General features: G+C 37.4%; 1 protein-coding gene across 1 annotated transcript in view; it reads right to left on the bottom strand.

Annotated features, from left to right (window-relative positions):
• Positions 1-9700, bottom strand: part of LOC106874248 (28S ribosomal protein S27, mitochondrial) — a 21268-nt gene extending 11568 nt beyond the window's left edge. The window contains exons 1-5 of the mRNA XM_014921904.2: positions 9312-9700; positions 4525-4611; positions 3157-3227; positions 1752-1816; positions 664-778 (exon numbers count right to left, since the gene is read on the bottom strand). Of these exons, the coding sequence (XP_014777390.1) occupies positions 664-778; positions 1752-1816; positions 3157-3227; positions 4525-4611; positions 9312-9414 (441 nt within the window). The 5' untranslated portion in view covers positions 9415-9700. The remainder of the gene's footprint in view (positions 1-663; positions 779-1751; positions 1817-3156; positions 3228-4524; positions 4612-9311) is intronic.
• Between the last annotated feature and the right edge of the window lie 4351 nt (positions 9701-14051).

Here is a 14051-nt window from a genome sequence, read left to right on the forward strand (position 1 = left end):
TATATATATATATATGTAGACAGTGACTCAGTGGGTGTGCAGTGATGTAGAAACTTGTACAACATATTGTCTGATGATGTCATTCATAATCCAGCAGTGTGTTTTTCATACATCCTGTCGATAGGCTGTAAATCTCATGTGATTTGACAAGAAATTTCCATTTAGTTTTGATGTTATTTTGAACAAACCATTTAACAATTGAGCTAGGAAGCACAGAATATCACAGAGTAGCGACAAAAACAGTAGTGGGAGAAGGGGAGCATGGAAGAGTGGATGTTAATGATGATGATGATCATCATACAGTCTCTGGCTATCATTTTTACTCACAAGGCACTGGTCAGCCTGAAGCTACAATAGAAGACACTTGTCCAAAGTGCTGTGCACTGAAGTAGAACTTGAGACCACATAGTAGCAAGGGGATCTCCATATCCACACAACCATGCCTCCCACTGCAATTATTACGAGATAAACTGGCAAAATTTCACTGCCATACAATATTGCACTTCTGGTATACGAATACAAGAAAACAATATCACCATTCAAGTCTTCTCTCTTCATTTATGCATCTCAAACCCTAATCCATTTTTCTACACACACACGTATATATAGATGATAATAATAATAATAATAATAATAATCTAAAAGACTTCAGTAAACACTTACTTTTTTCTTCATCAAGCTGAGATAATTTTCAGCCAGCCCAAGTTTCAGGTATCCACGAGCCAGAGATGTTGCTAAAGAGTCAGTAATGTTTGCAGCATCAACACTGTGACGGAACCTGTTTGTTTGGAAACAAACGATGACATAAACAACATTTTCTACTGAATTTCTCATCTCCTTACCATCATTACTACTGACAAGTAAGCTATACATCAAAATCATGTGCCATAAAATTTGTCGACGGCTTGTAAGAAGTCAAACCGTTAACATTGACTGAGTAACGTCGATTATCTCCCTTGCATTACAAGGGCGAAAACTGGCAATTCCATTCCATAATCGGAAGCAAAGCGTAGGCAACCTGAATAGACACGATGACAGCACCCAGTACACTGTACTGTAAAAATTGGAGCTCAACGCAGTCCATGAACCCGTTGGATCCTTTCAAACCGTCTAATCTAAGCTGGCATAGAAAAGAGACATTAAAAATGGTGAGAGAAATTGTAACACACTATCAACTCTTTTACTCATGGGTGAATGTGTGTGAGTTGTGTGCCTTATTCTTAATCCCACTCGTTTCAATTAATGTATTGTCGAATCGTTTTCAGGTCCCATAATTAGCTGCATAAAAACAGTCTGATTCTTTATTACTTCAAAAAGGCTAAATATAGATGCTTGACGACAATATAAAACATAAAGACAATACAAAATGTAACAAAACATAAACTCGGGGAACTAAAAATACAAAAAGGAGATGAAATATGAAGAAAAAATAAAAGAAACGAATGATAATATATGAAAGAGTGAAAAATGAGGCGCAATGCCCACTCAAATTCCTCTCTTGGTATCTTCACTCTCACCAGCCCCTTTCCATTTCGCAATTTTTCTTTCCGCATCCACACTCTTCCCATAAAAACAGTCACCAGGAGAAAAGTTTGTAAGTAAAATCAATCAAGTATGAATGCACTGAGAGAAAACTGGAAACTAAACCAACAGAAACAAGAAAATAATGAGGTTGGTAATTCATTTAAAACTATTATCTCCATAAAAACAGGGAGATGTTTCTGTGAAACAGCTGTAAATCTGTTGCTTACCTGTATAAAAGTTTTTCAACTTTCTTTATATCATTAGCTTCTAGTTCATCTACTTTGTTAGCCAACTATAAAATAGAACACAAATATGGTACATTTAAAAAGTTAGTCTCTTGTTTAAGGCAGTATTTAAGCATCTCCATAAAAAATATAAAATGATGCAGGATGAGTGCACATATAAAGCTTGGTAGCAGGCAAAGAATTATAGAACACTACACACACAGAGTGAGAAAAAGAATTGAAGAACATTACACACACACTGAGAGAAATAATCAGAGGCAGAAGAGGAGAAGAAGAAGGGAGAAGATTATAAGTTATGTCTTATTTAATTATATTTTAAGGGAATAAATATTTTTTCTTTTGAAAATTAGTATTCATTTCATCATTACATATAAACACCAAAAAAATTCAATAAAAGTTACATTATACTTATTGTATGTTATGGCCATATTTTCTGATATTACCTATGATGCGACAAAAGTAAACTACTAAAGTTACTTGTCATAAGATGGACAACATTCTAGTCTTGTGTGAGCAATAGACACAGGCGTGGCTGTGTGGTAAGAAGCTTGCTTCAGGGTTCAGTCATACTGCGTTGGACCTTGGGCAAGTGTCTTCTACAATAGCCTCAGGCGCCAAAGCCTTGTGAGTGGATTTAGTAGACGGAAATTGAAAGAAGCCCATCATATCATACACACACACACACACACATATGTGTGTGTCTTTGTGTCTGTGTTTACCTCCCACCACCACTTGACAAGTAGTGTTGGTGCGCTTGTCCCCGTAACTTAGTGGTTTGGCAAAAGATACCAACTGAATAAGTATCAGGCTTAAAAAAATAAGTACTGGAATCAATTCATTCGACTATAAATTCTTCAAGGCAGTGTCCCAGCATGGCCACAGTCTAATGACTATTTCCTATTCTCATTTCACCTGTGAGAGTTCTTTTAGTCTTGAAAGTTACAAGGTGACACTACTGGTGCTATAAAACAAACAAACAAAAAAAGCATCCAGCACACTCTGTAAAGTGGTTGGTACTAGGAAGGACACCCAACATAGAAACCATGCCAAAAACTGAAATATTGGAGCTTGTTGGATCCTGCTGAAATGTCCAATCCATGCCAGTATGGAAAACAACTGGCCAGATACCTTTCTCGTCACCAACTCCTGCCTGTATCCAAGTTATGTAACACTCTCCCACCTGTCAAACAAATGTAGCTCAGGCATGTTTCAGTTTTTATTCACAGTATTGACTCACAAGAATTTGATCAGTTCAAGGGCTATAGTAGGGGATACTTGTTCAAGGATCCATGTAGTGGGACTGAACCCAAAACTACATGGTTTATAAGTAATCACACAGCTTCATACTTTCAACAATAATCTATAAAGCATCATTACATTAACTTACAATATCAATGTCAACATATGAAATATTCTTTTCTTTTTCAGCCTTTTCAGCTAAGTTGTAGAGGAAATCATCTGCAATTAAAACAAAGATAATTAATAAAATAAAAGAACCTGGATAATTAAATGAAATAAATTATTGCTGAAACAACTTCACATCACTATGTCTTTTCTCCCCAGAATGTAACCCCACTCTGGAATTCCTTCCCTTCTCATGCCTTTCCCACATGTGTTGAGTTACAAAGGTCCAAGAGGAACATTGATGACATCATTCTCAATGGACTAGGAGGGTCTGTAGAGGCTATAAGTACAGCCCCATCTTCCAGACTAGGCAAGTAAGAAAAAAAAAATCACATAATAAAAGTAAAATGCAGACATGGTTGTGTGGTTAAGAAGTTTCTTCCCAACCAAATGATCCTGGGTTCACTCCTGCTGCATGCCACTTAGGGCAAGTGTATCTTTCTATAGTAACCAGACTAATAAAAGCCTAGTGAATGAATCTGATAGACAGAAACTAAAAGAAAGCCTGTAGTATATACATACATATATATATGTGTAGTGGTTGGTGTTAGGAAAGGCATCCAGTTATAGAAACCATGCCAAAGCAGACACTGAATGAAGCTTGGTGCAGTCCTCTGGTTTGCCTGTTCCTGTTGAATCGTCTAACCCATGCCAGCATGGAAAGTGGATGTTAAACGATGATGATGATGATGTGTGTGTGTTTGAGTCTCCTTGCCTCAATGTTGTGTGATAATTGTAAATGAGTCCCAAGCAGTGTCATTCATCTCCAATATTTTGTGAAAATCGTATTTGACCATGGGGAAATATTACCTTACTTGGAAATAGGTGAGGGTTAGCAACAGCAAGGGCAATAACTCTATCCAATTCATGCAAGCATGGAAAAGTGGATATTAAAATGATGAGGATGATGATGACGAAAGGTAGAACTTGTCAGCCAGGCAAACTGAGGTAAACACAGGGACACAAAACTGATTATATTAAGAAGTTACTTTATGACCAAAGATCAGCCTAGCACCATGACCTTCCAGTTATAGACTCTCTTCCACATTAAATATAAAACACATCCTGCCCTCTTTCTCTCTACATTAACCCTTCAGCATTCTGTGTATTTATTCACATTGTTTTGAATTAATCATGCATTATCTTGCAGCTTCAAAATTTCAATGGTGTGTTTGTATATTCTGAGAATGACAATGTAGGGTAGGTGTGAGAGGTTGGATCTGGTCAGTTTTAGCATAAAACAGGTAGGAATATTTGGTCTGGATATGGCCAGATTAAATGCTAAAGGGTTAAATGTATTATATTCCCTAACCCCATTTGTTTAGTACTCAGGGAAAAAACATATACTTACAACAAGGGACTTGAAGTTCTTGAAAATTCATTCTTTCTTCCCATACTGCTTGGCACTGATATGCATCACTGAGCAGATGACGACAGACTGCAATGAAAGATAGATAAATTAAACTGTAACAATGAGGATTCTGTTGTTTGATGAATTGAATTACCTGCCCCTGAATTAATGTGTAAGTGGCTGAGTATTTCACAGAAATATGTACCTTTAATGCAAGTCTCAGGCAGAATCAATATGACACAGCATGTGACAAGGCTATACCTTTTCAATTATAAGAATAATCCACCAAATGTGCTTCATTATAGTCTCCATCTACTTAATCTCAATGATAAGTTATGGGTTGGCATAAGGCTATAGAAAATGACATTTGACCACGGTGACATGCAGTGAGATTGAACCTGAGACTTCATGGTTGTGAAACGAACTATTAAACCATCTGGCTGTACTGTGCATACAACAAATTGTATAATAACATCTGATGCCAATGGTTGGTTAGTTCATTTCTCCAGTCACACATTACATTGTATAGAGAGAAGGGAAGAGAGAGTAAAAATGTGATGCTGAGAGAGTCATCATAAGAGGTACAGAATGTACACACACTTACTCTTTTACTTGTTTCAGTCATTTTGACTGCGGCCATGCTGGGGCACCGCCTTTAGTCGAGTAAATCGACCCCAGGACTTATTCTTTCGGTCTCTTTTGCCGAACCGCTAAGTGACGGGCACATAAACACACCAGCATCGGTTGTCAAGCAATGCTAGGGGGCCAAACACACACACATATATATATATATATATACATATATACGACGGGCTTCTTTCAGTTTCTGTCTACCAAATCCACTCACAAGGCTTTGGTCGACCCGAGGCTATAGTAGAAGACACTTGCCCAAGGTGCCACACAGTGGGACTGAACCCGGAACCATGTGGTTGGTAAGCAAGCTACTTACCACACAGTCACTCTTGATTATAGGCAATAAGTAAAAGATAGTTTTTTACACACATATACAGTGTGAGAGAAAGAATCACAGAAGCAGAGGAGGAAGACACGAGGGAGTAAATGAGACAGAAATTATGGAAGAAGTTTAAATATTTTTCATTTGAAAATTAATATTCATTATTTCATTATTTTGAATGAGCAATAAGAAATTTGATAAAAGTTAAATTATAATAATTGCATGTACAATATATTTCTTGATATTACCTAAAGTAGCAAAAATTTATTTCTAAAGTTACCTGTCAATATGATGGGTAACACTAGTCTTTTTATATTCAAAATCTTTATTTAAAGTTAAAGATACAAGGTTTGTGTGCAGCTCCCATGCAGGTAGCATGTAAAAATACCTTTTGAGCATGGTCGTTGCCAGTGTAGTGGGTGATTTTACGTGCCACCAGCACGAAGGCCAGTCAGGCAGGTACTGGCAACGGCCACACTCAAAATGGTGTATTTTATGTACCACCTGCACAGGCAACGATCTTGCTATTTCCTGATATTAACCCATGGTAGCAAAAATATACTTCCTAAGCTACCTGCCTTATGAAGAGGAACATTTTACTATCAGTGTAAATGGTTCTTTCTTTTACTTGTTTTAGTCATTAGACTGTGGCCATGCTGGGGCGCTACCTTGAAGAATTTTAGTTGAGCTAATCGACCCCAGTACTTATTATCGTTTTATGCCTGGTACTTATTCAATCGGTCTCACTTTGGCTACATTATAATTATAACATCCTACTATATTATAACTATAAAAAGCAATATTTACCAACCTCACCATAATAGCTTCATGTTTCAAATATATTGATTTGAACCTTATGAATGAAATGGAGATTTGAAATGAAAAGTAGGGTAGTTATCAACAAACATGAACACTTTTGTTACTATAATTCTGTTAGTATTCATTGACTTTGTTGAAATTAATTTTGAAATAATAAAGAATTTAATAGAATAACTTTGCTGCCATTTAAAGGGTGTTTGAAACAGATTAATGAGGAATTTTAATGGAAAGTTCTAACTTAGATCACTTTAAACATGAAGTCTGTATTACTGAATCAGGGGCAGTCTTAGGCAAGTTGGTATCAAAAGGATTGAATTAAAGAAGCCAAAATGGATCCAGCCAGAAATCATTGGAAACGAAACTCGGCTTGCGAAGACCTATTGGGGCAAGCGAAAGTCAAACTGTCAATGGCACCTGCGCCCAGCATCGCCTTCCTGGCACTTGTGCTGGATGGCAAGTGTAAAGACATTCGAGTGAGATCGTTGCCAGTGCTGCCGAACTGGCTCCTGTGAAGATGACACATAAAATACACCATTTTGAGCATGGCTGTTGCCAGTACCGCCTGACTGGCCTTCGTGCCAGTGGCACATAAAAGCACCCACTACACTCTCAGAGTGGTTGGCATTAAGAAGGGCATCCAGCTGTAGAAAATCTGCCAATTCAGATTGGAGCCTGGTGTAGCCATCTGGTTTCACCAGTCCTCAGTCAAATCGTCCAACCCATGCTAGCATGGAAAGCAGACGTTAAACGACGATGATGATGTTTCTCAAGAAATTAAAGTTCTAAAAAAATTGACAACAGATTATTTGATTATTGTAGTGGAAGATGAACAGCTGTAGTCTTTTGTTATTTTCACTTGTGAGTAGTTCTGTAGCTCCCCTTTAACAAGAAATCTGTACTATTCTGGACCTTTCTCTCTCACTTTAACCCTTCAGCCTATAGCATAAAGCCATCTCCCTCACCACTGTAACCGTATTCAGTCAAAAAGTATCTTAGTTTTGCAGGCTCCATAGCAACCTTGCTTGTGCTGGTGCCATGAAAAGAAGCACCCAGTATATACTGTCAAGTGGTTGGTGTTAGGAAGGGCATCCAGCCACAGAAATCATACAAATCAGTTAAGCATGATGCAGTGTTGGATTCAGTCAAACCGTTCAACTCATGCCAGCATCAGTTGGTCACATGCACACGTATGCATACATACACACGACAGATTTTTTTTGTTTCCTTTTATCCAATTCACTCACCAGACTTTGGTTGGCACGAGATTATAATAGAAGACACTTGCCCAAGGCGCCACTGTATGTATGTGTGTATTCGGCTCACGATCATAAAATTGTGAGTTCAATTCCTGGACTGGTCAGTATGTTGTGCCATTGAACAAGGCATTTCATTTCATGTCGCTTCAATCCATTCAACTGAATGTGAACCTCAGCTCTGTGCTGATGCAGTTCTCGCTCCTAGTTTCCCCATTCTAGATGTTTACAGGGTCATGATTGGGGGGGGGGGAGTATAAGGCGAAAGCATGGTACATGTCACCAAGTTATACTTGCTGGCAAGTGACGGCTGTCTGGCTATAATTATACATTATACTGGCCTCGTTGAAATCGGATCACCAGAAGCTTTTACAGTATTTATATAAAAGTTGCATATGTGTCGCTACAAAATTTAATTCATTAAATACGTTTAAAAAAATCCGAATATTCTGTAGATACGTGAAAAAAATATCCCGTTTTCTTGTGGAGAACGAGTTCCATTAAAAAGCAAGGTAAAATTTTATTACACCGGTCTCCACATTCTGCTCGGAGGGCTTTCGAAATAGCTATCACCATCACATGAAGAAGAAAAGTGCAAGAAATCGGGAAGTTGTTCCCTTCTGTGAAAGAATTTATGTCCAAAAAATTATACTTTTTACATTCCTAACCCCGCAATTCCGTGCCCTATACCGGTACATTTTTTACTTTTTGTCTTACGAGATGAGTGTAATTGTAAATTAATACCAAAAGCAAAGCGACTTTACTGTGACCTTGAAATGAATTGTCCCAAACAATCCCATTTTCAAAATAACACATCAGCCCACTCAATGACATTTCTTCACAAGAATACAATAATTTAGATTTTTATAGAGGAGAAATAAGAAATCAACTTTAAGTTACAAAACATAAAAAGCACAGGGATACTTCATAACACTGGAATGATTGAGTTTCTTTTTTTTTTCTTGTATAATTAAAATTAACAATTGATGTAAAATAACTAGGCAGAAATATAAAACTGTATTTTTATCAATGCATTTTTCAACAGCGAGTTGACTGATTCTGCTAACTGTGATCCTGTAATGTTCCTACTTTCGTCAAGGGCATTAACGGTTTAGTTGGAATGGTCACACATCTGAATGAAAACTGGATTCGACGTCGGTATAAAGAATTAGGTGAACTTGAGTCTTAACAAAGTTTATAACCGATTAAAAAAAAAAGTATATGACGGTACATGTGTACCATATCTAGTAGTATTTCGACAAGGTTTCTACTATGAGTTTTTTTTTTCCATAGCAACTTTGAAGGAAGTGGGTTATACAATACCATTCACCTCAGAGCTTAACTGTCACTTTATTTTCATCGACCCCAGGAAGATGAAAGAAAGGCAAAATCGATCTCGGCGTGATTTGAACCAAGAACGTAAAAAGCCGGTATAAATACCACCGCTCTAACAATTTTACTGATGCATCGCCCTAGTTAAACTACATTACGTAAAGTAAGTGCTAACATTACTGAGTGATCAAGCTGTCTTTTATGTGAAAAATAAATAACTGATACTTTAAGAATTGTCAACATACGAGATATTTATTAAATTACCGATGTGAGAGACTTTAATATTGAAACAAGTTAAACCGCTGCCACAAAGAGGGAGGAAGGGCCAGTGAGAATATTTAAGACATAACACAATAACATTGTAAATTAAATAAATATCAAACAGATTGAATAAAGCATTATATGTGTGGAATACGAATCATTTTTACCTGAGAAGTTTAGTCCAGGAAATATTTGACTTGTTCTTTTTATAGATCGATACAGAGACCGAAGAACACATGGTTGAGCCATGACTGAGAGAGAACAGAACATACAAGTAAAGCGTGTGCTGTTTGTTGCTTTATTCACTTCCGTCGGAAATAGATAACAGTTGCACTGCTTGATTTGGAGCCTGAATAATTTTTGTTGTTTTAATAAATACCATCGACTGTTTTAATGTTAATATTTTTGTGCGGTTATTTTAAATTGAAGGGAATTGTTTGTGATCTTTTGAAAGAGTATCTGAGACTTGTGGGTGAAGATATCACATCTCGTGGATTGCTGGAGTAGGAAACAACACATCAGGATGAGTTTATCTAAGAGGGCATAACTACACAAATATGCCCCACCAACATTTGTTTCCTCATAACATTCTGACAAACGGATATTTTAAAATTAAATTTTCTACAAATTCTTTTTAGATGGTGTAGATTGCGTTTATATCGGAATTTACTGTGGAAGATTTTTCGTAGCAAGGGAGGAGCTTTTGATAATCTTCATGTGCTGATATGGATGTTATTTCTTCTCAACAAAATTGTAATCTACATCATCGAAACATGTAAGGAAACAAAATCGGGGTGCATATAATGCCTACTCCCAACCCATTTTTTTCTTTCTACATTAAATTCCGATATAATCGTAATCTATACCATCTGAAAGGCATTTGTAAAAAATTTCAATAAATACCCATTTCTCAGAAAATTATGAGGAAAAGAAGTCAGGGTGAGGTGCATTTCTGTAGTTACGCTAGAAGATCTGGTCCAATTGTTTGCATCTGAACGGACTATGGTGAAGGCACTGAAAAGGCAGGTGCAGGGTTGACTCAAGGTAGCGGCAACTCGGGCAGTCGTCCGAGGCGCCAACTGCGTTTTAGTCTACATTTTCAGTTTTTCTCGTGAAAGTTTTAAAAAATTATACTTGTAAGGGCGCCGAAGTTCAGCTTGTCCGGGTCGCCAGCAACTTTGCGCTGGTGCCATGCTTATTTTTTCGATGTTCCATGTGATTGAAAGGTTTAACGACATGTTATTTCAGAAAGTAGAAAACTAAAATAAGTAATGAAAAATATTTAATCCAACACTTTCTCAAGAGCAGTTTACTCAAGTGTTCTGCAAAAGTGGCCAAATTTGTAGGTGGGTGTGGGGAAACAGAATCTACTGAATCAAATTTATTTAATAAGTTTGTGACAAAAGCTTATTTATTATTTTCTACCTTAGGCACAAGGCCTGAAATTTTGGGGAGTGGGGCAGTCGATTAGATCGATCTCAGTCCGCAAATGGTACTTAATTTATCGACTCCTAAACGATGAAAGGCAAAGTCGACCTCAGCATAATTTGAACTCAGAACGTAAAGACAAACGAAATGCCACTAAGCATTTCGACCGGTGTGCTAACGTTTCTGCCAGCTTGTCACAAAAGCCATTCCTATTCATTTTTTCATGTGTGTGTGTGTGTGTGTGTGTGCATAAGAAATCGTTTCTTGGATGTTTAACCACCGCATGAAAACTTAGCCTAGATTTTTCTCTGAGATTCTTTCCACACATTTTCGGCATTAGTACTAGGAAAAATTTATGAGGTCACCTGTCACACTTATTTTGGTTCCATTGTCTAAGTTAATGTTCGTAGGTCAAAAGCAGGTTGACATAGATAATGTATCTTCCATTCTTCTCTGACATACTTCAACTTTCCAATAAGTATAAAAGCAAACTCTTATAGAACATTGGTGGCGGAGTCAGTCGTTCATGGTTCCACACACGATAAGTTTTTCCCTTTCTAACAAGTAGTTCTTCCTAGCAGACGCACATCTCAGCCTGCACGAGCTTTATCATTGTGATTCTCCCTTTACCCCACTGTCCAACTGCTACAGAGAGTTTTGTATATCGACCTTACGTGGAATTTACAAGAAAATAAAAACTGTAAACAATATCTTTCTTCTTCGTGTTGATACAGTGCACATTACACTGTCTTGCAGAGTTTGAATGATTTAATTGTAACATAACTCATTACATTTGGTGACCATCGACTAAACAACCACATATCTTTATTACATATAAAATTCGATTAGATGTTATGTTAGCCTCATGAAAGGATGGTGTCATCCAAGGAAATGCTGGTTCAATACCTAATAATTTTGGGGGATTGATTTCCATAAAATAATAGGTATATCTATAAAAACATGTCTTCCAAGCTGGCATGGGTTGGATAATTTGACAAGAGCTAAGTAAGCTGGCAAAATGCACTGGCTCCATTGTCTGCTTTGGCATGGTTTCTACAGATGGATACCTTTCCTTATGCCAACCGCTTTGTAGAGTGTATTGGGTACTCTTTATAACACTAACACCAATGGGGGTGTCAAGTAACTTGGAAGACAAAGATCTCTCAGCTGGGAGAAGGAGTGGAACTGAGGGAGGTGGCTTGGTGCTAATTGAGAGGTTAAAGTATAATAGAGGGATAGAGATAGGTATCTTACTAAAGAGGAGATACTTGGTTACTCCAAGAGAGAGAGAGAAATTGATGGTGGAACAGGAGTAGTATAAGTGGTTCAGAAGGGATAGAGAGGGATGTTCTATTAGAGAATGAGGGGGATATGTTTAGAGATGGGGGTAAAGTGACTGTAACAAGTGATGATGAGAGAAATTGGAATGGCTGGAAGTGGAGTATGGTAGATATATGAGGGCATGGAAAGTATATGGATAAGTACATAAAGGGAAATGGCGGGGCCTGCAGCAGGTGGTGATCGTGAGTGGTAGGAGAGGGTGTTGGGAAGATGGTTTGAGGGGTGGGGACAAATTGTGTTTGTGTGTGGGTGGGAGTGGCATAGCTGTAAAGAATATACCTGTGTATATGGATGGCTACAATTATATTATCATTGTCATATAGTGTTGTTTATTTCCAAAACTCTGCAGAACATGTCTAGCTGTGGGGTAAAATTACCTTTCTTGGAAACAGTTGAGTGTTGGCAATAGGAAGAGTATCCAGCTGTAGAGAAGTGGCCTCAAATAAAATCCGTCTGACTCATGCAAGCATGGGTAAGTGGATGTTTAATGCTGATGATGATATGCATGTATGTAAGTAGGTATGTATGATTTTTTTCTTTGAGTTTTGTTTAAGTTCTTCTTGAGAGAGTTCAAGCCAGTTGCTAACAAAGCAACAAGACTTTTTGAGTTAAGAGTTCTCAGTGTTTGTAAATATGTCTTTGAGTTGGTGTGCTGGTTGAGCTATCCGATGCACACACCCAAGTGTGTGCATTTATACAACTGAAGAATCTTTGGAATGTCTTACAAATCTGCACAGTGCCACTAATAGATTGAATTTGGAGAATCTGCATCAATTTTTTTTTTGCTTTTTCTTCCTAAGACCTTGTATTTCTATTTTTTTTATTTTGTCTAAATTTATTGGTTAATAGCCTAATGCACATATGTTGATAGGTACAACTGAGAATTCATAGTCAGAGTACAAGAACTGTGAATTCTGCATTAATTCACCATGTTTCCTTTTTCCTAAACCTTTGGTGGTACATTTACATCCACTGGAAAGCTGACCTGTACAACAGTGCATGACTTTTGCACCCTGTTCACAGAACAGTATCAGGTCTGTTATGTTGACACTGATTTACTATTTTTATTGGAGTGTTCCACCAATGTCCCTTGTTTTTAAAGGTGTGAATACGTTCTAGTGCTGACATGACTTTCATGTATACATTAAGGCAATCTTTCCTGCAGATGTCATTGCAAATAGTCTTTCGAATTATATCATAGTTCAGAGACATGTGTGTGTGTGTGTGTGCATGTGTAGAGGAAATTTTTGCTGAATCAGCAGTAAAACCCTAAATATTCTACTCTGTAGGTAGCAGGTCATTTGATTCCAACAATAGTAGCCTCTGGTTACCTTTGGGAGAAGGAATTTGGTAGATAGAATCTGTGCAGACATCCATCATATCTATATGTATGAGTCTGCATGTGTGTGTGTATGTATATGGGTCTGCCTGTGCATGCCTGTATGTATGTGTGTGTTTAAGGGCATGTGTGTGTCTATGTGTATGTATGTCTGCATGTGGGTGAATGGATGTGAGGGTTTAGTTAATATCATCTACCCCAGTACTTGACTGGTTATTTTATTGAACCTTATAATGATGAAAGACAAAATTGATCTCAGTGGGATTTGAACTCAGAACTTAAAAAGATAGGAAAAAAAAGTAGCATAAAGTAAAATTTTAATTCTTTCTAATTTTGACACAAAGTCAGCAGACTTGAGGGAAGGGGAAGTAAATTACATCAACCCCAGTACTCAACTGGTACTTATTCTATTGACCCCAAAACGATGAAAGGCAAAGTCACCCTTGAAGAAATTTTAACTCAGAACCTAAAGAGCTGGAACAAATATCACATAACACTTTGTCAACATTTAAATGATTCTAGCCATCCATCACCTTTAATAGGAATTATTTCTAAGTTTGGCACAAGGCCAGTAATTTTGAGGGGGGGGGGGCAAAGAATCAATTACATTGACCTCAGTACTTGACAAGTACTTTATTTCATCAACCCCAAAAGGATGCACTAATGATTCCGCCAGCTTGCTGCCTCTTAATAATACAATAATGATGATGATGATATTGATGGCCTTGATTACAAATTTTGGTGCATGGTCAGCAATTATGGGGGAGAGAGAAAGTCAGTTACCTCAGTTCCAGTATTC

This window comes from Octopus bimaculoides, chromosome 2, assembly GCF_001194135.2.
Source record: "Octopus bimaculoides isolate UCB-OBI-ISO-001 chromosome 2, ASM119413v2, whole genome shotgun sequence".
NCBI classification, from domain to species: domain Eukaryota; kingdom Metazoa; phylum Mollusca; class Cephalopoda; order Octopoda; family Octopodidae; genus Octopus; species Octopus bimaculoides.